The sequence below is a fragment of the Nycticebus coucang genome, chromosome 13 (assembly GCF_027406575.1).
Source record: "Nycticebus coucang isolate mNycCou1 chromosome 13, mNycCou1.pri, whole genome shotgun sequence".
Classification (NCBI taxonomy): Eukaryota; Metazoa; Chordata; class Mammalia; order Primates; family Lorisidae; genus Nycticebus; species Nycticebus coucang.
Window position 1 is genome coordinate 33,021,955 of NC_069792.1, and position 22,204 is coordinate 33,044,158.

Below are 22,204 nucleotides of genomic sequence, written 5' to 3' on the forward strand. Positions count from 1 at the left end.
AAAGAAAAAGACTTCTTTTTTTTCTTTTGGCCAGGGCTGGGTTTGAAGCCACCACCTCTGGCATATGGGACCGGCACCCTACTCCTTGAGCCACAGGCGCCGCCCAGAAAAAGACTTTTTTCACAAAAGTTTGTAGAGGAAAGAAAAGAGAGGCAAAGAGGAATTTGGTGATTAAAAGACACTTGATAGGGCGGCACTTGTGGCTCAAAGGAGTAGGACGCTGGCCCCATATGCCGGAGGTGGTGGGTTCAAACCCAGCCCCAGCCAAAAAAAACACAAAAAACAAAAAGAAAAAAAAAGACACTTGATAGAGCTATTAACCAGTCCTTTGAACACTAACTGGATTTTTTTTTTTTTGAGAGAGAGAGTTTTGGCTTGGCACCCATAGCACAGTGGTTATGGCACCAGCCACATACACCAAGGGTGGCAGGTTTGACCTGGGGCAGCTAAGCAACAGTGACAACTGCAACAAAAAAAATAGCCGGGCGTTGTGGTGGGCTCCTGTAGTCCCAGCTACTTGGGAGGCTGAGGCAAGAGAATCTCTTGGGCCCAAGGGTTTGAGGTTGCTATAAGCTGTGGCACCACATACTCTACCGAGAGTGACACAGTAGGGTTCCCTCTCAAAAAAAAAAAAAAAAAAGAAAGAAAGAAAGAAAAGAAAAGAAAAAAGAGAGTTTCACTTTGTTACCCTTGGTAGAGTGTTGTTATAGTTCACGGCAACCTCAAACTCTTGGCTTAAACGATTCTCTTGCCTCAGCCTCCCGAGCAGCTGGGACTACAGACACCCACCACAATGCCTATTTTTAGAGATGGAGTCTCTCTCTTGTTCATACTGGTCTTAAACCCATGAGCTCAGGCAATCCACCTGCTTCAGCCTCTCAGAGTTCTAGGATTACAGGCATGAGCCACCATGCCTGGACTCTAATTAGATATTTGATACTAGGCATTACTGTTCTTTTTTTTTTTTTTTTTTGTAGAGACAGGGTCTCACTTTATGGCCCTCGGGAGAGTGCGGTGGCCTCACACAGCTCACAGCAACCTCCAACTCCTGGGCTTAAGCGATTCTCTTGCCTCAGCCTCCCGAGTAGCTGGGACTACAGGCGCCCGCCACAACGCCCAGCTATTTTTTGGTTGCAGTTCAGCCAGGGCCGGGTTTGAACCCACCACCCTCGGTATATGGGGCCGGCGCATTACCGACTGATCCACAGGCGCCGCCCCCTTTTTTTTTTTTTAATGTGATAGTGGTTTTGGTTTTAAGAATTTTTATCTTTTGGCTGGGTGCAGTGGCTCACTCCTGTAATCCTAGCACTTTGGGGAGTCAAGGTGGGTAGACTGAGCTCTGAAGCTCAAGACCAGCCTGAGCATGGGCAAGACCCAATTTCTATAAGAAAAAAACACAAATGGCAAGGCATTGTGACGGGTTACCTGTAGTTCCAGCTACTCAGGAGGCTAAAGCAAGAGGATCACTTGAACCCAAGAGTTTGAGGCTGGTATAAGCTATGACACCATGGCACTCTCTAGCAAGAGCGACAAAGTAGAACTCTATTTCAACAAAAAAAAAAAAAGAATTTTTATCTTTTAGAGATGTACACTAAAATATTTACAAATGAAATGATATCTGAGATCTGTGTCAAAATCATTGATGGAATGGTACAGGATGGAGATTAATTAATCAAGAATAGCCATGTACTGGTCATTGTTGAAGGCTAGTGGTACAGTTACGTTATATTACTTTCTATATTTATACTAATCTACTTCTGCATGTATTCGACAATTTCTATAATAAAAAGTTTAAAAATATAAACTATAGTCATCAAATATACATTTAAGCTGACAATAAAATGCTTACAGTTTGGAAAATTTTATTATATTTTTTATCTTTTCTTTTACTCTAAAAGGAGAATAGTTCAAGAATTTGTGTTTTTTGAAATACAGGCCAAGTTTAACCTCATGTCTGCAGTTTCAAAGAACACAACTGATACCATTTTTCTGTTTTATTTCCTGCCCCTCACCACAGGAGGCAGAATTAAAAGGAGTTATACAAAAAGACAGAGGTAGACACAAAAACGAATGAAGTAAGAAAAAGATGAAAAAAAGGAAGAGAAATAGAAGAGCAACAAGGGAGATGAATGATAAAAAATGAATTACATATTAAAAAATTCTGCTGCAAAAGTTTAAAGACAGGGCATTTCAAAGAAGAGAGAAAATAAGTGATCATGGGGGAAGGGGCTCATACAAGTTTTATTACTTCACCTTTATTATTAAAGATATACAAATATACACACATATATATATATATATATTTTCTTTTGAGATATAGTCTCACTTTGTCACACTGGGTAGAGTGATACCCTGGCATCACAGTTCACAGCAACTTCAAATTCTTGAGCTCAAGTGATTCTCTTATCTCAGCCTCCCAAGTAGCTGCAACTACAGGCGCCCACCACAACACCCAGCTATTTTTTTTTTCAGAGACGGGGTCTCACTCTTGCTCAGGCTGGTCTGGAACTCTTGAGCTCAAGCAATCCACCCACCTTGGCCCCCCAGAGTGGTACGATTACAGGTGTTGAGCCACCTCACCCGGCCAAAGGTACACAAATATTAACACTCTGTCTATGAGATCATCAGCTATTTAATTCATAAAACCAACTTCAAGTGCAGCACTGGGATGGATCGCCATACTGCTCAGTTTTTAGGTGAAATTCCCTGTACACCCCTTCCTTTTATGAACAGTTCTGCTAAAGGTAAGTTTAGAAAGTAAGTGTAGCCTATAAAATATTTTAAGCAGAATGTAGAAAGAAGTCTCAAATTTCAGTTATTACTATTTCTTTTTCTTTTTTTTTTTTTTTGGCTGGGGCCAGCTTTGAACCCGCAACTTCTGGTCTATGGGGCTGGCACCCTACTCCTTGAGCCACAGGCGCCACCGTTACTACTATTTCTTTAAACAAAATTTCGTCTTATCTAAGAAGATCATATAAACTGTGCTCATATGAGAAAGATATTGTAATGTTATTTTTCCCTGAGCATAACTAGGTATCCCAGTGGGTACAGAGTTTACAATCCTCAAAACAAGGATGAACATGCAGATAACAGGTATCTAAGAGTTTTCAGCAGAACTAACAGTTCAACTCTTACTCAGTTTCCAAAATAAAACCATTTTTTAAAAATTACGGAAGGCTGCCTGGGTACAGTGGTTCATGCCTATAATCCTAGCACTCTGGGAGGCTGAGGTGGGTTGAGTGCCTGAGCTCACAGGTTCGAGACCAGACTGAGCCAGAGTGAGATCTCCATCTCTAAAAACAGCCAGGCATTGTGGCGGGCGCCTATAGTCCCAGCTACTTGGGAGGTTAAGGCAAGAGAATCACTTAAGCCCAAGAGTTCGAGGTTGCCTGAGCTGTGACACCACAGCACTCTATCAAAGGTGAGAAAATAAGACTCTGTCTCAAGAAACAAAAAAAATTATAGAAGGCTAGCCAGGCATTGTGGTGGGTGCCTGTAGTCGCAGTTACTTGGGAGGCAGAGGCAAGAGGACCACTTGAGCCCAAGAGTTTGAGATTACTGTGAGCTGTGATGCCAGAGCACTCTATCCAGGACAATACAGACTATGTCTCAAAAAGAAAATCATGGAAGGTATTTATTTGTATGCACAAAGTTCTACTGGCTTCTACTTCTTTCAAAAGTGGAACTTTGGCAGGGAACAGTGGCTTATCTTGTAATCCTATCACTTGGGCCTCTGTGTAGGATCTTCAAGGCAACACTGTCCACAAACATTGGTACCTGTGTAAGATCTGGCCTGATGTATCACAACAGAGGTGGTCTGTGGCCTACTCTAGAAAGTATGTACTAGGAGCACTGCAAACACTAGATTATGAATACTATTTCATATCTGCACTATGAATGCATAAAAATAGGTTTTAATTATTTAAGTAAATAGCTAGGGTCTCTCATCCCAGGTAACTATCAGAAATTCTGAAAGTTTATACACATTTCAGTTGTGTGAGGTACTTAAAATCTGGAACCTGAGACTTACCTTCTAACTAAGTATGAAAGGAGAGTGGGTACATGACGTAATTTCAAACTTAAACCTTACAGTTGGGCAATTTAAACAGAAATATCTTGATGACTAACCATTATCAAAGAGGTAGGTAGAAACAATTGATTTCTAACATTCTAGGACAGTAAAATGTACAGGGTGGCCATAAAGTTCGTGCATGAACTTTAAGCCATTATCTAGTTCTCTTACTTTCAATGATTTATTTGGAACCTCTCAATGGTATCTGTTCATCTTCTTCTCTAAGAATTCTTTAGAGTTACAATGCATTTGAAAAATCTTACCCTTTCTTCTTATCTGATATGTGCAAATATTAATTTAATCATTCAAATAAATCTCTCTCATTTGGTCATTTTCTCAGGTTATTTTGTTTTAAACAAAAATCTTATAAAACGACTATTCCTTACAGTGTTATAAAGTTTATCAAACTCTGCATATCTCCTGAAGACAAACCATTCACTCCTGCCCACTGAGACCAGAACTTTATAAACCTGTGGAGATAAAAAGTAACATAATGAAACAAAATTCAATTGCAAAAAAATTTACTGTCTATTTAAATACGTGAAAATCTGTTTTCTTATCCACGACACTGATATATATTGTGATTCTGTAAGATACATAAGCATGTCAACTAAAACACTTATTATATCTTGACAAAAGGTGATATTCTATTTTAGAAATGTTGCTGGGCATGGTGATTGCTGCCTATAATCCTAGCACTTTAGGAGTCTTGAGGCAGAAAAATCACTTGAGGCCAGGAGTTTGAGACCAGACTAGGCAACGGCGAGAACCCATCTCTATAAACAAAATCAGCCAGACAAGGTGGCAGACACTTGCAGTTCCGGGTCCTCAGAGGGGTGAGGCTGAGGACTGCTGAGGTCAGAAGCTACGACGATGCCACTGCCCTCCAAGCTGGGCGACAGAATAAGACCTTGTCTCCAAAAGTTGTGAAATATTTCTGTAATTTTCAAAGAATAACACTATGTTTGCTGTGGATTTTCTCTGAATATTACAGAAATGTTTCTTTGTGCTCATTATTTAGAGCTATTAAATTCTCTCATTTTATCATTCTTGCGTCATATTTTTCCCCAAGAATAAAATATTATAGATTCAATTGACGTCATTTTCCTCTCTTCTTCCTCAGCCATATATATATATATATATATTTTTACAGACAGATTCTCACTTTGTTGCCCGTGGTAGAGTGCTGGCATCACAGCTCACAGCAACCTCCAGCTCTTGGGCTTAGACGATTCTCTTGCCTCACTCAGCCTCCTCAGTAGCTGGGACTACAGGTGCCCGCCACAACGCCCTGCTATTTTTTTGTTGCAGTTTGGCTGGGGCTGAGTTCGAACCCACCACCCTCGGTATATGGGGCCGGCGCCCTATTCACTGAGCCACAGGTGCCACCGCCTTAGCCATAGTTATTACTTTGAAATTATAAAGTATTTTAAAAGTGATGCCTGGCACACAGTAAACAATTATTAGTCCCCTTTCTTCCAGATCATCTTTTAAACATTATATTTCAAGCTAAAAACTTATCCTCAGGTTTCTTACTTCCATCTTACATGCGTTTAATATTTTCCTACATAATCTCACATAATCATATGAAGCCTATGAAGTAAGCAGAATATTGCAGCTTCCACTATACCTCTACTATACATGAGGAAATAACAGAACAAAAATATGGAACTTGCCTAAGTTCACAAACTTAATAAAAAAACATAAAACTGAGACTAAAATCTAAAGCTAATTGTCTACCCACAAGAAACAGTATCAATTATAGTATACAATCAACCCTCATAATTCATTCTACAGGTACTCTCAGAATGTAATTCAACATACCAACAGTAAGAAAAGAGTTTGGAGGACCAACGGTCTTGGACCATTTCTAAAGCGAAAATAATAAGAATCCAGCTATATGAGGAAAGACTAGATGATGCTGGCTTGAGTTACCAATCTTACTATGTTACAGTGATGATGAGGGGAAACATATGATTTGCTCTGGGGTTTATGATGCAACTTTCCACAGTCTGTTGAACAAGTTAAAAGAAGAAATAAGATTTACTTCAGAAGACAGGCTAAAGTGTATAAACTATCTCTTCCCATGAAAGATAGGTAACCTATACTCACAAGTTCATATTTAGATAATATTGTGAGGAAAACATCTCTCTGATCCTATAGGTGATATTATACATGAATTCTGTAGTACTGTTTAAACTTTAAAATATGGTCACACTTGCTGGGTGCACTGGCTCACACCTGTAATTCTAGCAGTTTGAGAGCCCAAGGAAGGAGTATTACCTGAGGCCAGGAGTTTAAGATGAGCCTGGATGAACACAGTGAGACTTGGTCTCTACAAAAAATTTTAGAAATCAGCCATGCATGGTGGTGTGTGCCTAGCTACTTGGGGGACTGAAGTGGGAGGACGGCTTGAGCCCAGCAATCCTGCAGTGAGCTATGATGGTACCACTGCACTGAAGCATGGGTGACAGACAGAGACCTTGTCTGCGGATGAGGGGAGAAGGTTATATTAACAGCTCACCCATAGTCTCCGTGAAAAGGCCTAGAATGCAAAGCTATGTCCTTCTGTAAAAGAGGGGGAAAGGTCTCATCCAGAAGGTGAGGCAAACAAGGTACTGGTATCAGTCACCTGGGCAAGGAATGCATGCATCCGGGTGGATAGGAAGAGAGGGTTATGTGTAGGGGGATAATCTGGCCCTTTGGGTCTGAGCCAAGAGGGCAGCCAATGGTTTAGGAGAAGCTACTGGACGAAAAATGTTAGAATAAATAGTAATGGCTCGGTGCCTGTAGCACAGTGGTTACGGGGCCAGCCACATACACTGAGGCTAGCAGGTTGGAACCCAGCCAGGGCCAACTGCAACAAAAAAATAGCTGGGCATTGTGGCAGGCACCTGTAGTCCCAGCTACTGGGAGGCTAAGCAATAGCATCCTTTAAGCCCAGGAATTTGAAGTTGCTGTGAGCTATGATGCCACTGCACTCTACAAAGGGCAATATGGTGAGACTCTGTCTCAAAAAAAAAAAAAATAGAATAAGTAGTGAGATGATACTCCCCACATGGAAAGAATGCAAAGTGGGCTCAGCGCCTATGGCTCAAGCGGCTAAGGCGCCAGCCACATACACCTGAGCTGGCGGGTTAGAATCTAGCCCAGGTCCACCAAACAACAATGACGGCTGCAACCAAAAAATAGCTGGGCATTGTGGCAGACGCCTGTAATCCCAGCTACTTGGGAGGCGGAGGCAGGAGACTCGCTTGAGCCCAGGAGTTGGAGGTTGCTGTGAGATGTGATGCTACTCCACTCTACCCAGGGTGACAGCTTGAGGCTCTGTCTCAAAAAAAAGAACATAAAAGTGGAGGGTAAAGGACCTAGCCAAGGTCCTAGTGAAGCCTAGGAAATAGGGTTGCTTTTAGAGTATAACCAATATGCTTTAGCTTTTATTTTACATTAGTTGGGTCACACTAGGATAGGTGGTTAACACGATTATTATCGAGAAATATCACGAAGTGCGTCCTTCCTGCATAACGGTGCTCTCCTATCTGAGGATATGAAGACGTATCTATACTAAAGTACATGGATTTGACTTACAAGCAATTTATTTTAGTACTAATAAAATAATTCTCATTTCTAATTCTGGGAGTCTTGTCCATTGTTTGCTTTCTTTGGGGAACCATTTCACTTCCAGCCCATTGGCTCTTTGTATCTGAAATAACAATATGATTGTGATATTTCTCTCTTTGGCTAACCTTATGTGTGCATTCCTCTAGATATTCAAATTCATACAATTGCAATATTCCATAAAATAAAATAATTTCAAATTTCTTGTGTCCTGAGGTCTCTGTCACAGATTTCCTTACAGTGCGTTAGTTGAATCATCGATGAGATAAGATTAGAGATCATTGATAGCCACTATTGTCAGAAATATTTACAAGAAGGAACCTTTACAACAACCTTACAATTGGCACTTATGAAAACAGAGAGGTGAGAAAATGGCCATTACAAATGACTTTTTAAAAAACAGAGGAAAGGAGCAAGTGAAATATTTTCTAAAAAACCTTATATGCAATGATGCTTCTAAAAAGTTATGTGTGTGTTGAATGTTGTCTTAGGAACTCTTTATCTTCCATTCCTGCTGATTCCTGTGAGGGATGTTGTATAATTCACTGAATAAAAAACAAAACAAAACAAAACAAAACTGATGTTACTGTAGTGGGTTTGAAATGCTCAATGCACCACAGTATACAACCTTAAAGTTAAGCTCCCTTTTCACAGCAACCACTGTGTAGCTCCTCAAGCGTCTTTGGACCCAACTGCATGTACACACTGAGGCCCCCTGGTCTTTGATGCACCGTTTAGAAGTTTTGTTGGTTACATAGGTACTCAAACTTGTGGGGTTTTTTCCTTCATTTGAAAACTCAGCGATAATTTTGCTGCAAGAGGTGAGCGGCAGTGCCCCCTAGGAAAGCACTAGTGGGATTCCGATTATTTCACAAGGTAAAGCAGGGGTGGTACCTGTAGCCACGAGGTCAACTAAACTGAAAGATTGCATAGGCTTTGACATGGCCATAAGTTCTGGGGTAGCCGCTAAGATGTGCTAGGGAAGAGGTGGCAAGTGAAAAGAATGCATGGGGTGGTGCACTGAGGATGGCACACGTCTGTAGGTTTTCTTGTTTTTTAGACAGTCTCACATGGTTGCCCCAGGCTACAGTGCTGTGGTGTCAGAGCTCACAGCAACCCCTAACTCCTGGGCTTCAATGATCTGATCCCCTTGCCTCAGCCTCCCCAATAGCTGTGACTACAGGTACCTACCATTTGCCCATCTAATTTTTCTATTTTCCATAGAGACAAGGTCTCCATCTTGCTCAGACTGGTCTCCACCTCCCCAGCTCAGGCAATCCACCCACCTCAGCCTCCCAGCATGCTAGGATGACAACCATGAGCTATTGTGCCCAGCCAAATCTTTGTCTCACCTGAAGCCTCTCACTTTTTTATTTTTATTTCTTTCTTTATTTATTTCTTGCAGTTTTTAGCCAGGCCCTGGTTTGAAGCTGCCATACCATTATGTGGGGCCAGCACCCTACTCCTTGAGCCAAAAAAGCCTCTCCCTTTTTTAAAGAATCTATTCTTAAGCCTCTCTGAGCTGAAAAATAGGACTCATATTTTTAAAACAACATTACTACTTAACAACCACAAATTTTAAATGAGAACTACTTGTATGACTGTATGAAATTATAAGGGTGACACAATGTGCCAACCGCATTATAAAGCACTTTACAAATATAAACCCTTTTAATGCCCACAGCAATTTTATTAACACAATCTTCATTTCATAGTGAAGGCAAAGGAGCCATTGCTTAAATAATATTCCCGAGGACTCACAAAGAGTAAGTCACAGAGCTGGGAGAGAATCCGGAGAGTCTGGTGCTAGAATCCCGCCTTACCATTACCTTCCATTACACATTTCAGAAAAAACTAGAAGGAAGAAACAGAACAAACCACGGGAGTCTGTACTCTCCTCCAACACTACCACGAGGAAGGAGACTAAAACCTTCTTTAGAGAATCTAAAATTTTTTTTATCAAAAGTGAAGTTTCTCCAACACACATTCCCTCAAATTGTGGTGAGGAGGAATTAAAATCATTAGTACTCTAAAGTCAAATGATAACAGAAGATGCTTCAAGCACATGGAGGAGCTAGTGAGAAACACCAGGTAGTGTAAGTTTAGGGTAGTGCTGCTGCTAGCAAACTAATCAATAGGAGTAGAAAAGAAATTACTACTAGTCTAATCCAGACCATCTGAGCCACGATAGTGTAGGATGGTCCTCGGGTCCAGAAAATGTGGCTTGGGCAGAACCAATTAAGCTGTTATTGATGGTCATCTCGTCCAAGTCTATTGTTCTATGACAACTGAACTCTAAAAAACACATCTGTTCTGGCATTTTCATAACCCTTCAGGCCGTCTGCGTCTCCAGAGTGGAGTCGGCAGGACAAACTCTACCACCATAGAGAAACCTACGTGCACCCCTTTTGCCAGCCACCCTTTTCAGCTGGACCAACCTCTCCTCTTCCTCCCCCTGCTCAGCCAGCATGAGTGGAGAATGAGGATGAAGACCTTTGTGGTGAAACACATCCACCTTTAGTAGTAAAGATCAAGTTGTGTTTTGTCCGGTGTTGGTATCAGGGTGAAACTGGTGGCACGAAGTCAGTTTGGAAGTGTGCTAAATCCATGCCACGAAGTGTAGAAGGACAAAAAGAATTAGGAAGCCTTTTGAAAGCAGATACGAGACAATCCTCCAGATGTCATTCATGAGGTGGTCTTTGCAGAAACTCTATACAGGAGAGATGGAGCTCCACACAGCTCCCTTGAGTTCACATAGATAAGCGATAGCCTCAGATCATGAAGAGTTTCATGTCTGTGGCATCCATGCGTTCACAGAGCACACTCTCAAAATGATACAGACTAGCCACGACAGCTATAGAGAAAAATCATGAAGAAAACTGATAACAATATGGAACATGCATTTATTTAAGTGAAAGCCAGGGATGAGGAGCAAGGAATAAGGGATATAGATGACAGGAAAAGGGAGTGTCAGGGCGGAGTAAATGAACAGGTTTCCAGGGGGGTGTAAGGGAGTGGCAGGGGAGAGTAAATAAAAGTATCTCAAATGTGGACACAGTCCCAGGACAGGTCTCCTTGGCCTTGATGTTGTTTTGGCCTATTGAAATGGTGGCTCCAGCTCCCAGGAGAAGTTGTGGCTGCAGGACAGAGAGACAGCTATGAGGCCACCAGGAACAAAATTCAGGTCCCCCGCCCAGGGTCTGCCTGGCAGGCTTGGACACCCGGTGCTCAGCAGTCACCATGCCCCAGGGACTGTTGGTGACCAGGGAACCACGGCCACAGGCTCTTTGCAGCTGGCCACCAGACAGAGTCCTGAGCAGGGATGCACAAAGGTCCCCCTACCCTCCGCCAACCTTTGCAGGCACTCACATATTGTACTGGTCCAGTGGCTTCATGGTTTGGAACCAGGACTGAAAGTCTCTGTCCGGTTGAAAACAGAAATTATTGGCAGTCACCTGCAGCAACTGCAGCTGCTGGATGATCTTGAAAGCCTGGAGCCAGAGAGAAGGACGGATGCTGACTGGGCCGGGGGGAAGATTCTGAAGGGGCCATGCTGGGGAGGGCAAGGGGCCGATCTCTGGCGCCTTTCTCTGGAGTGGTTCCCTTCTCCCCTCCCATCCTCTGAAGGCCCAGTCTGTCCTCAGAGTTGGATGTCAACTGCCTTTCTCCAGGAGTTGGTTTTCATTCCCATCCTGCACGTTTCATGGGGTGGACTGCCCCTTCCCTGACGTCAAACCCTCCCAGGAAATCTACGATGTGGAGGATGCAGCCAGGGAATGTCCTCCCAGGGCAGTCTCTGACTTCCACATGTTGTGCTTCCCCAGAGACAGGCCCCCAGTTGCCCACCTTCCCCTTTTTGTTATGTTGAGCACATTTCCGTGCAAGGCACAGCCAATGCCCGGGAGAGAGGCCCCCCAGCCATGACTCCCCCCTCCTTGGGCTCCCTTGCTGCGTGTCATCCAGGCTCAGTGGCCAGGGGACCTGCGCACAAGGCACTTGCACCCACATCACGCTGTGGGTTGTGATGAAGGGAGCGTGCGGGCTGATGCTCAGGGGCCCTGTGACCCAACACTTCCTCATGACAAGTAGGGGCACACAAAATCTCCTTGCACACAAAGAGAGTTTGGAGCCACATGGGAGCTGCCTGAGTGTGGAGGGGCCAATTTCAACTCCTCCCGTGGGCAGCACCTGAGGGAGAGGCTGAGTCCAGCTCAGCCAGACACTCGGGCAGCTCAGCAGTCAGGCAGCTCTGCAGCTTCTGCCTTGGGAGCAGGGACTGGAGGCTGACGTCGGGCCTGATACCCCAGCTCACAGGGCTGCCTGGGAGCAGTTTTGCTGAGTGCTGAGTTCTCAGGGCTCCATCCAGGAATGTCTCCCCCCAGCCTTAGGATTCTGGTCCCCAGTGTGCCAGCCCTAGGCTCACTCACAGCCACATTATTCTGCGTCCACTTCTGCAGCAGAGTTAGGTCATCGACAAAGATTCCAAGAAAGGGAATGACGCCCTGTGTCATTGGGGTGGGAGTGGTGATGAGCACCCACCTGCAAGTGGCCTTCCCCGTTCTGTTGTCCGGAATCTCACACCCCACCCCGGTCTCCTAGACCTCTCCTCAAGATCTCTGACTTGGAGCAGCCAGACACCTTCAGCTTCCTCCTTCCATTCTATCCCTCTCCTCCCCCAGCTGCACCCATGGTCACCTACAGCCTGGGATGTTCACAGGTCACAATGCCTTGTGGTCCCAGACCCCACCCTTCCTGTAGGGCATGCTGAGCCCAGCTCTTCCAGGCCTTTGTCCTGGGCCCTCTGCTGAGGGCATTTCAGGCACCAGCTACAGGAAGGAGGGCCTAGTAGGAGGCCCTTGCTCTCCTGATGGGGAGACTCCAGCTGGGGGGGAGGCCCTGCCCTCCGTCCCAGTGGCCCTCCCCACCCACACCAAAGGAGGCTCACCTTCCGTTTCTGCTGCCTCATCTGGGCTCTCTGAGGGTTTTTTTCCCGGCGGGCCAGCTTGGAGATCCCCAGCTGCCAGGGTCAGGACAAGGTCAGTGAGACTATCTTACCCTCACTCAGCTACTCCCAGGACCCTGACCTCGCACTGTGGACACCTGGCCACAGTCAGCTGGTGAGGTGCTACAGTCACTCAGTGAGCTCTGGTTCTAGACCCAGCCCTGTGTCCTACACCCACTTGCTGTGTTACTGGGGCATGCAGCTCAGCCCCTCGTTTGTCTGGAGACCCTGCCCCAGCTGCCCGCACCACACACCAGCAATAGAGGCCCGGCTTTCTGGAGAATTTCTGGCTGGTTTCGGGAAAGAAAGAAGCCACCACCACCACCACAACAACATTTCCCCATCGGCTGGTGGAAGCTACATAACCAGAGGGACCAATGCAATGGATATTAGCCAGAGCCGTGCTAATTATCCAGCTCGTCCCTGATGAACAGCCAGGAAAGCCCCTTCTCTCTTCTGAACAGGACTGGCGACTGGTACTTTTCAGGTAAACGTTGAGTTAGAAAATTAACCAAAAATCACCCGGTTCGGTACCCTTTCCAAATTCCCCTCTCCCTGCCCTCTAAACATTTGCCCCCAGCCCCAGCCCCCCTGTACCTTTATCAGCTTCTCCCGGGTCATCCTGTCATCGCGTGCGCACAGTTCTTTATACGCTCTCGCGCTTTCCCTTTGCAGAGGGGAAAGAAAGTCGGATAAATCAGGGAGTAGCGGGGAGGAGGGCGAGTTCACATTCCTTGAACTGGGAATGAAAAGGATCCAAACCAGCAGGATTTGTGTTTCCTCTGGGCTCCTGATTCCCAGAGGCTCCACAGGAGTGGAGCGGGCGCTGAAATGCTGTTCATCTGGCCCAGCCCAATGTCAACTGGGCAGCTCACTTTCTCAGTTTAGATGTGCGCTAGACATGGGAATATCTCCAATGTGGCAAAGGCCCGTGCCCCACGGTGAAGAAAACTTGGTGCTGAGTTAGACGTTCGGTGCTAACACCCAGTGGACTGAGAGACCCTGGCAGGCCACCCATTCCTGCCTCCGGAGGTGCTGGGCTCCCCTCCCCTCCCAGTGCAGTGAGGGAGCATGGCAGACCCGGGAGAGGTGCTGGTGCAGCTCAGGAGACACACGCCCACCCACCTGGATACTGCTCTCCAGGTCTCCTGGAGACTATGGATGGGCGCAGCCTTCAGGGCTGTGACTATGCCATGCAAAGATGAGTAGTTGCTCAACTTATGACACTCCTGGGGAGGGAAGAGGATGCACCGTGAGGTGGGGAGTTGGAGCCCCACTGCCCGAGCTGTGCCCCCTGTGCTGACCTTTCCTCTGTGGGGAGGCAGAGGCCCAGGGAGGCACAGGAGAGCAGTCTGGGCCCCAGTGAGTTTCACACTCTGGGAGGACAATTACAGTTCAACCCAACGTCGGTGTCCAGGCGCAAAGGGCGCACCAACACTGGGCATGGAAGTCAAGGTCAGTGTGCCCCGGACAGGAACGGGGCTGGGGGCTGTTGAGGGGCTTGGACTCTGTTCAGCAAATTTGACATCGGACAGAGGAGAGAACGAGTGTCCTAGGGCCTCCCATGCTTTACCGAGGCCACCTGGATCCAGAGCCCCAGCACCCTGGCCCTGTCTCAGGCCCTCCCACAGCTTACCCTGGCCACCTGTATCCAAAGCTCCAGCACCCTGGCCCTGTCCTGGGCCTTCATGGTGCGGGTCTCCAAGCACGTGCTTATCACAAAATACACCACAGTATCGAAGTGAATCAAGGCAGCGCCGACTGTGGGTGCCACCAGAGCTATGTCCATCCCGTCCAGCTCAATCAAAAAGGTGTCCAGGCACTCCCACGGCAGCAGCTTCTTAAATTGCTCCTGGGGAGGAAGAAAGATCCACATGGGCACCGCCCAGGGCAGCTCTGAGTCTAAAGTCACCCCTTGACTCAGGCAGGTGACCAGATTCTCAGCTTTGGCATTGGCTCTCCCAGAGTAGTCAGAGCCCCGGGTTTCATTCCCCTTTCACGGAGGGCGCGAAACGCATAGAGCCGGGCAAGGAGAGAACAGCACGTGGTGTTTCCCCCAGGCCGGCCTCCAGGAGCCCACACTCCACAAGGTGCTCAGCCCGGCCCTTCCTGAGGCCACCTGTGTGCCAGGCCTTCTTTCTGTTGAGACGCACGTGGCCCGTGGCAGCCACCTCCAGGGTCTCAGTGCGGGTGTCTGGTCTGAAATGGAGTCTGTGCCAGATGTGTAGTAATTGCTGAGGCTGGTGAGGCCTCCCGGGCGGGGGGCTTAGCAGCCGGGGCGGCATGCTAAGTGGGCCACCCCTGCATCTAGTGGGCCAGGCCCCCACCCTGTACTCTGTCCCCTCCCATGGGATGTGCCCAGCAGATGTGTGTAGCTGCCACAGACACAGGGACCGTAAATACAGAAAGAAACTCAAACAGCTGGCCTGGCTCATAAGCCGTGCAGCAGGGTGGGACCAGATCGCTGGCCTCTGGTCAGGGAAGGGGTTTGAGCAGCTGCTCACCGCATCCAGCAGCGTGAGCTGCTCAGCCACTTGTTTCCCTGTGTACGCCAGGATGCTAGACGGCCCCGCCCTGTGCAGCATTTGTTCAGGCACAGTCCTGGGCTGGCTGAGGCCTACGATTGCCTTTGGTTGTGCCTTGCCAGTTTTCACTGGCTTTCCAGATGGCTCTGTCCAGGGTGCTGCCCTTGAGCCTGGCCCTGGAGCTGGCTCCATATACATTGGGAGATCCAGGGATGCAGGCACCCCTGGCTCCAGAGCAGGCCTCTGCTCGCCCAGATCTGCCGGCGCTGGTGCTGGTTCTATGGCCAGCACTGGGATTGCCTGTTGTTCTGGAGATTGAGCAGGAGATGGAAAAGGAGATAAAGTCAGCTGCATCTATCACTCCCTACTGGGTTATCCAAACACACCATTACCTCCCCATGACAAAGAGAATTTCAGCCCCAAACGCTACCTTTCTGAAGCTGGTAAACTGCTGCCATCCCATCCTCTGGGTTTGTGCCAATGGGCCTGAATTGGTACAGCCAAGCAAGCGTGATGGTGGCTTGATGCCCCAGGTATGATGTGGACACGGTGACCTGTATGTCAGCCACCTCAAACCTGAGCCTTGGAATGCTCACATTCTTGTCGCAGAACACAGGGCATCCATCTGGCCAGGAGATGTAGATGGAAGAGGTGCTTCTGGGGATGACAAGCCGAACCTGAGTCAGAGGCCTGGCTTTTCCTCTGACACCCTTCCCAGGACAGTCCTGTGTATTTATGTGTCCCTGGGCCTACTCCTCCAGTCTAGAGGACAGGCTGAACTTCCCTGGCTGTCTCTGCTGCCCTGGCAGGGACAGAACTGGTCATGGATCAGGATTGGACACACTATTGTGGGCCTCGCCCTCCCCCTGCCATTGTCACTGCAGATCAACCGCAAGGACCTCTGCACCCCTGAGCCCTCAGGGCTGTGACTGGAGGCCGGAGGGTCAGCAGGGTGCTCATCATCACACCAGTGTGGGCTTCTGCTGCTGTGGTCGGGGAGGGGGTGTGGGCTGGAGGAGACAGGAAGAGCTGGGAAGGTACTTGTGCTGAGGATGGGCCCCTCAGGGGCAGCTCTGAGCCACGCTTCTCCTCTCTGCAGGGAACTGCCACCCCCCCCCAGCTCTAACCGACTCATTTCTTCCTTGAAATCCCCTGACCTTAGCCCTCTCATGAGCATCCTCAAGTGGCTGAGACCCAGGTTCTGTTTTGTTTCCCCAGCCACAGTCCCACAGAGCCCCATACTCTGAGTGGAAAAGGAGTTCTTTCCTTGGACCACAAGCATGCCTTTTGAGTTACTCATGGGGTTCGTGATGGAAAAATCCCAGAATCTGGGATCTTTCTCTGTGCATAGAAGATGCTGGGTGGTCCTCAAGGAGGAGGACGTTACCTCCTCGTGTCTGCTCTGACTTCCTGACTCCCTGCACAGAACTGCAGCCCGAAGACTGTCATCTTCTTTGTTCATTAAATTAAGTTTCTAGAACATGCCTGCACAACCAGCTGGTTACTGAATGACTCCGACAGAACCTTGGCAGATATCTAAGTGGTTCTCGGGACTCTTTCCCCGCCCCAGGAAACCCCTGTTCTCTCAAGGACGGGGACAAGGTGGAAGGAGACTCAAAGCTCAGCGAGTGGGACCAGGTTAGCTCTCTCTGTGCTTTTCCCACAAAGGGACACAGACGTATGGGCTACTGAGGTGTGAGGCAGAGGGCGCCTTCTGTGAGGAGACAGATGGTAAATGTGAACAGCGACAGCAGCCGCTGAAGCCTCTCCACAGAGCCAGGAGCGAGGGACCCAGCTGCCACCTCTTATTCTATTGATTTTCCTCCAAAACCTCATAAATGTAATCCTCTGACCACTCCACTTTTCAGAGGAGTGAAGCGAGGCTCAGGGGAACTGAATGACACCCACAGACCTAGTTGGCAGGTGGGGGCAGCACTGTGCCTTGGCCACTCACCTCCTGACCAGTTTCTCTAGGAACCGTGCCATGGTGTTGATGTCGTGGTAGGAGCCCTGGGAGGTCATGGAGCAGATGTTTTGTGCCGAAAGGACTGGCACCAGGGAGCTCACCAGCATGTCCCAGGTGGCTGGCCGGGAGGTCCTCACTTGCAGCTCCGTAAAGCAGACGGCCGACTCATTTCCATACTAGCGGGGACAAAGAGGGACACACAGTCAGTGATCCTGACCCTCCAGAGAATGGGGTCTGATGCTCAATGCAGGAAGCTCCAGCCCTTCAGAGACTTGTGCCTTTAGAAGTCATGGGTGTCCCTAATTCTACACTTAGGACGTAAAATGTGATGAGCACGAAGAGCTGCATGAAACCCCTGATACCCTGCAGGCTGCTTCAGGGGGCTTGTTAGGCAGAAAAAGAATGCCCCTGCTCAGACACCCTGTAATGAAGATCCCAGTGCCCTTGAGTCCCCAAATGACCCTCACTGTGCAAATGAGAAAATTCAGGCTCTGGGATGTCACCTGGCTGTCACCCGCACATGGGTCAGAGCTGTGGCCCTCCCAGGGAAGGCTGCATGAATTTTCCCCTAAGCTTGCAGCAGCTCAGCCCGCTCTCACTCAGGGAGAGGGTCTTGACCCAGCCTGTTTCCCCCCTCTCTGTGGAGACCATGCACAGGGCCATGCGTCCTAGAACAGGATTCTCCACTGAGAACCGCGCAAGTGTCTGTCTTTGTTACTTTAAAAGAAGTCTTGAGAGACAGCCTGAGCAACTCTCGGCTTGGCATAGGGGTAAATGCAGTGAGACCCCAGGGTGGAAGAAAGCTTGTTACAAGTCCACAGGGCTGAGGAGGTGACTCAGCGGGGAGAAATCTCAAATAGGTATGCAGAAATGTATAGGGAAGACTGAAATATGACTCCCAGGTGTCAGTTGCAAAACTGGAAATGGAAGCAATGATGTGATTGCATTTCCTACCAAACCTACATTGGAAAACACTTCAAACAATATTAAAACCAGGGAGGCTGGCTGCAGAGCAGCAGCGACATTCAGAGACCACTGCTAACCAGTCCGTGCCCCAGGAAGTCTGGAGCTTATACTTAACAGTTGCCAAGTACCCCCTTCCTGGGAGCCCACCTGAGCACATGTCATGGGCCGAAATTCATAACTTCATGTCTGATGTCCCCAGAACATGACGGCATTAGGACAAAAGGTCCTTCTAGTTACATGTCCCTAATAACATATCACTGGTGTCCTTCTAAGAAGAGGTGCTAAGGACACAGACAGGCATGACAGAGGACCTCTCTGTGAATGCGGAGATGAAACGTGGCCACAGAAGCCAAGGAGAGAGGCCTCTGAGAGACCTCCCCAGCCGGCAGCGTCACGTGGGACTTCCAGCCTCCAGAACTGAGAGGAAGTCAATTTCTATTGAAGGAGCCCTTCGGCCTTAGGGTTAAGTTCTGCCAGCTCCCCGAACTGTCCCAGCCAATTGGGACACAGCAGTTTCCCTGCAGCATGGCTGACTGAGAAATAGGATTGTGTCCAGTCAGGCTCCGCGGGCATTAAAAGGCTGGGCAGCAGTGGGAAATGGCCTCCCTGAGGGAAAATGGCCAAGACCGGAGGGCAGAGCACCTGCCTGGTGGGGCTACAAGGATCTGTTCCCGAGATGTCACTTTGCAGACAAGAGCAGGCAGCAGCATTGTCTCCTTCTGTGTGTGACCCCTCCCATTTTGTTTAGACCCCCTGGTTTAGTGTTGGCTGTTAGTGTTGGAGAGGCCTGGCTGGGAAGGGAACTGCCTGCCTATTCCGGGAGACCCCCTGGGCCATATTAAAGCTGTGAGAGCAGCAACCACATGGGGAACTATCCCTGGACTAGTGTAAAGTGAAAACTACAGGAAGCATTTTCTCTGACATCCCCACAACTACGTGAGTAGTGAACGTGCCTCTTACCAAGTTGCCACTGGGGAGACACAAGGCCGGAATATTTAGGGAGTGGATTGTGGGTCACTCAAGGGCTAAAACAGCCAAGGACAGAGCCCGGGGCATCCCTCTTTGGGTCTGTGGAGACCCCTTTGCGCCCATTCTCACCCCAGGCTGGCGCTGGCCACGGTCAGGGGCCTGATGCATCAGTTCTTTATCCAAAGAGAGAGCCGCGGACTCCTCCAGCGGCTCCTCCTGGATTACCTCCAGGGAGCTCTGGAAAGAGAGGCCCCGACGTCGGGCCGAGAGCCTTCGATGGCAGCCAGGTGCTCTCCTCAGGGAAACCACCAATCGAGACTCATCTCTATTCTAGCATGGACAAAGAGAGACACAGTCAGTGACCCTGACCCTCCAGAGAATGGGCTCTGATCCTCAATGCAGGAAGCTCCAGCCCTCCAGAGACTCGTGCCCTTAGAAGTCAGGGGTGTCCACGATTCTACGCTTTTCACCTACAACGTGATGGGCACAAAGAGCTGCATGACACCACTGACACCTTCCAGGCTGCCTCAGGGAGGTTGTTAGGCAGAACAACAATGCCCTGCTCACACACCATGGATGAGGAGCACTGTGCAGTGAGTCCCCAAATGGCCCTCCCTGTGCAAATGAGAAAACTCAGGCTCTGGGATGTCACCTGGCTGTCACCAGCATCTGGGACATGGCTGCGGCCCTCTCAGGGAGGCCTCCATGATTTTCCCTCTAAGCTCACAGAGACTCAGCCTGCTCTCACTTGGGGCGAGTGTCTTGGGCCAGCCTGTTTTCCCCCTCTCTGTAGAGACCATTCCCGGGACCAGACGTCCCAGGAGAAAGCTCTCTACTGAGAACAATGTCAGAGTCTGTCTTTGTTACATTGAACGGATTCCTGAGAAACAGCCTCAGCAACACTGGGCCTGGCATAGGGGCAAATGGTATGAGACCCCAGATTGGAAGAAAGCTTGTTACAGGGCCACAGGGCTGAGCAAGTGACTCAGGGGAGAGAAATCCCAAATAGGTATGAAGACACTGAAATGTGGCTCTCAGGTGTCAATCACAAAACTGGAAATGACAGCAATGATGTGATTGCATTTCCCACCAAACCTACATTGAAAAACACTTAAAACAACATTAACACCAGGGAGGCTGGCTACAGAGCAGTGTGACATTCAAAGACCACTGCTAACCTGTCCGTGCCACAGCAAGTCTGGAAGTTATACTGATCGCAGCCAATACAACTCTCTAGTGTAAACTGTTGGCAAGCACCCCCTTCCTGGGAGCCCACCTGAGCACATGTCATGGGCGGAATTCAGACCCTCATGTCTGATGCCCTCAGAATGTGACTGCATTAGGACAAAAGGTCCTTGTAGTTACATGTCCCTGATAACATATGACTGGTGTCCTTATAAGAGGAGGTGCTAAGAACACAGACAGGTTTGACAGAGGACCTCTCTGTGAATGCAGAGATGAAACGTGGCCACAGAAGCCGAGGAGAGAGGCCTCTGAGAGACCTCCCTAGCCGGCAGCGTCACGTGGGACTTCCAGCATCCAGTACTGAGAGGAAGTCAATTTCTATTGAAGGAGCCCTTCGGCCTTGGGGCTAAGTTCAGCCAGCTCCCCGAACTGTCCCAGCCACTTGGTACACAGCAGACTTTACAATGTCTGAGCTGTTTATAATTGAAAGGATGTCTTCCATTTCCCCAAATAAAGCTAAGGCCTAGAGATTTCTATTTAGATGTAAAGCAATATACTCCTTACTTAAGGAGTGGACTTTGGGCATAAAGGTAAGGTGGGTATTCCTGAAGCAGCGTCTCCTCTCTCCTTTCTTTCTCTCCTCCATTTATCCCACCAAATCTCCTCCATTTATTCCCTGCAGCATGGCTGACTGAGAAATAGGACTGTGTCCAGTCAGGCTCCATGGGCATTGAAAGGCTGGGCAGCAGCGGGAAATGGCCTCCCTGAGGGAAAATGGCCAAGACCGAGGGCAGAGCTTCTGCCCGCTGGGGCTACAAGGATCTATTCTAGAGATGGCACGTTGCAGACAAGAGCAGGCAGCAGCTTTGTCTCCTTCTGTGTGTGACCCCTCCCATTTTGTTTAGCCACCCTGGTGTACAGTGCCTGTTAGTGTTGGAGAGGCCTGGCCGGGAAGGGAACTGCCTGCCTTCTCCAGGAGACCCCTGGGCCGGATTTAAGCTGTGAGAGAAGCAGCCACATTGGGAGCTCTCCCTGGACTCGTGTAAAGTGAAAACTACAGGAAGCATTTTCTCCGTTATCCCCACAAGTATGTGTGCAGTTTTGATGCATCTTACCAAGTTGCCCTGGGGATACACGATGGCTGGATTCTTTAGAGAGGAGATTTTGGATCACTCAACTGGGAAAACTGCCGAGGAGAGAGCCTGGGGCATCCCTCTTTGGGTCTGTGGGGACCCCCTCTGTGCCCATTCTCACCCCAGTCTGGCGATGGCCGTAGTCCATAGACTGGTGCACCTGGTCTTCATCTGCGATCAGAGATTGTGTGGAGTCCTCCATGGACTCCTCACGGAGGTCCTGCATCCCCACGCACCTCTGCAAATGGAAGGCCCCATGCCGGGGGAAGAGGCATCAATGGCTGCCTGGCACTCTCCACAGGGGAAAACCCCTGGGAGATTCTGCTCCCCAGAACACACACACAGTGGGACGTCTGAACAGACCTCCCACCAGGGAAGAAGACAGATGACAGCTGGATGTCTAGGGATGACATCTCAGTAGACAAACTTGTCCTTGACACTCACCTTTCTGTCCCAACAGCCAGGACCTGGAGTTCTGAGGTATCAACATGACAGCCCCACCAGGATTCCCATAGGTGATACCCTGCTCCTGTTCAGTGGGGGTCCCCTTGTCTCTTCCTTCCCCAAACATAGTGATATGAGGCGTGCGGATCTCCCCAGATGGGCTCACAGGTGAGACCTTGCCTGCAAGAGACTACCTGGGGCTGCCCTGTGTTACCTGTAGATGCCCCCTGCCAGGTCTCCGCAGGCAACGGGAGTAGAGGGAGCGCCAACATTGGCCAATTCGGACAAGGCACCCACTTCGGGCTTTCCGGACATGAGGATTAG

At 48.7% G+C, this 22,204-nt stretch overlaps 2 protein-coding genes across 2 annotated transcripts in view; one reads left to right on the top strand and one right to left on the bottom strand.

The window, feature by feature from the left end:
* The window catches only part of LOC128563566 (uncharacterized), an 856,840-nt gene that overhangs the window by 382,633 nt on the left and 452,003 nt on the right, over window positions 1–22,204 (top strand). The window lies entirely within an intron of this gene.
* On the bottom strand, window positions 10,584–12,919 carry LOC128563570 (ral guanine nucleotide dissociation stimulator-like). Its single transcript, XM_053558962.1, has 3 exons — window positions 12,118–12,919; window positions 11,060–11,181; window positions 10,584–10,827 (listed from the first exon to the last, which is right to left on the bottom strand). The coding sequence occupies exons 1-3, from the start codon at window positions 12,199–12,201 to the stop codon at window positions 10,788–10,790; spliced, it is 246 nt and encodes an 81-aa protein (XP_053414937.1). The 5' UTR covers window positions 12,202–12,919; the 3' UTR covers window positions 10,584–10,787.

What these genes read in the sequence shown, in the direction of transcription:
- LOC128563570 (XM_053558962.1), bottom strand. Translation starts at nt 12,201, where the DNA reads ATGACACAGGGCGTCATTCCCTTTCTTGGAATCTTTGTCGATGACCTA. An exon ending in GGACGCAGAATAATGTGGCT is followed by an intron (nt 11,182 to 12,117) that starts GTGAGTGAGCCT and finishes CTCTGGCTCCAG; the next exon opens with GCTTTCAAGATCATCCAGCA. An exon ending in CCACTGGACCAGTACAATAT is followed by an intron (nt 10,828 to 11,059) that starts GTGAGTGCCTGC and finishes TCTGTCCTGCAG; the next exon opens with CCACAACTTCTCCTGGGAGC.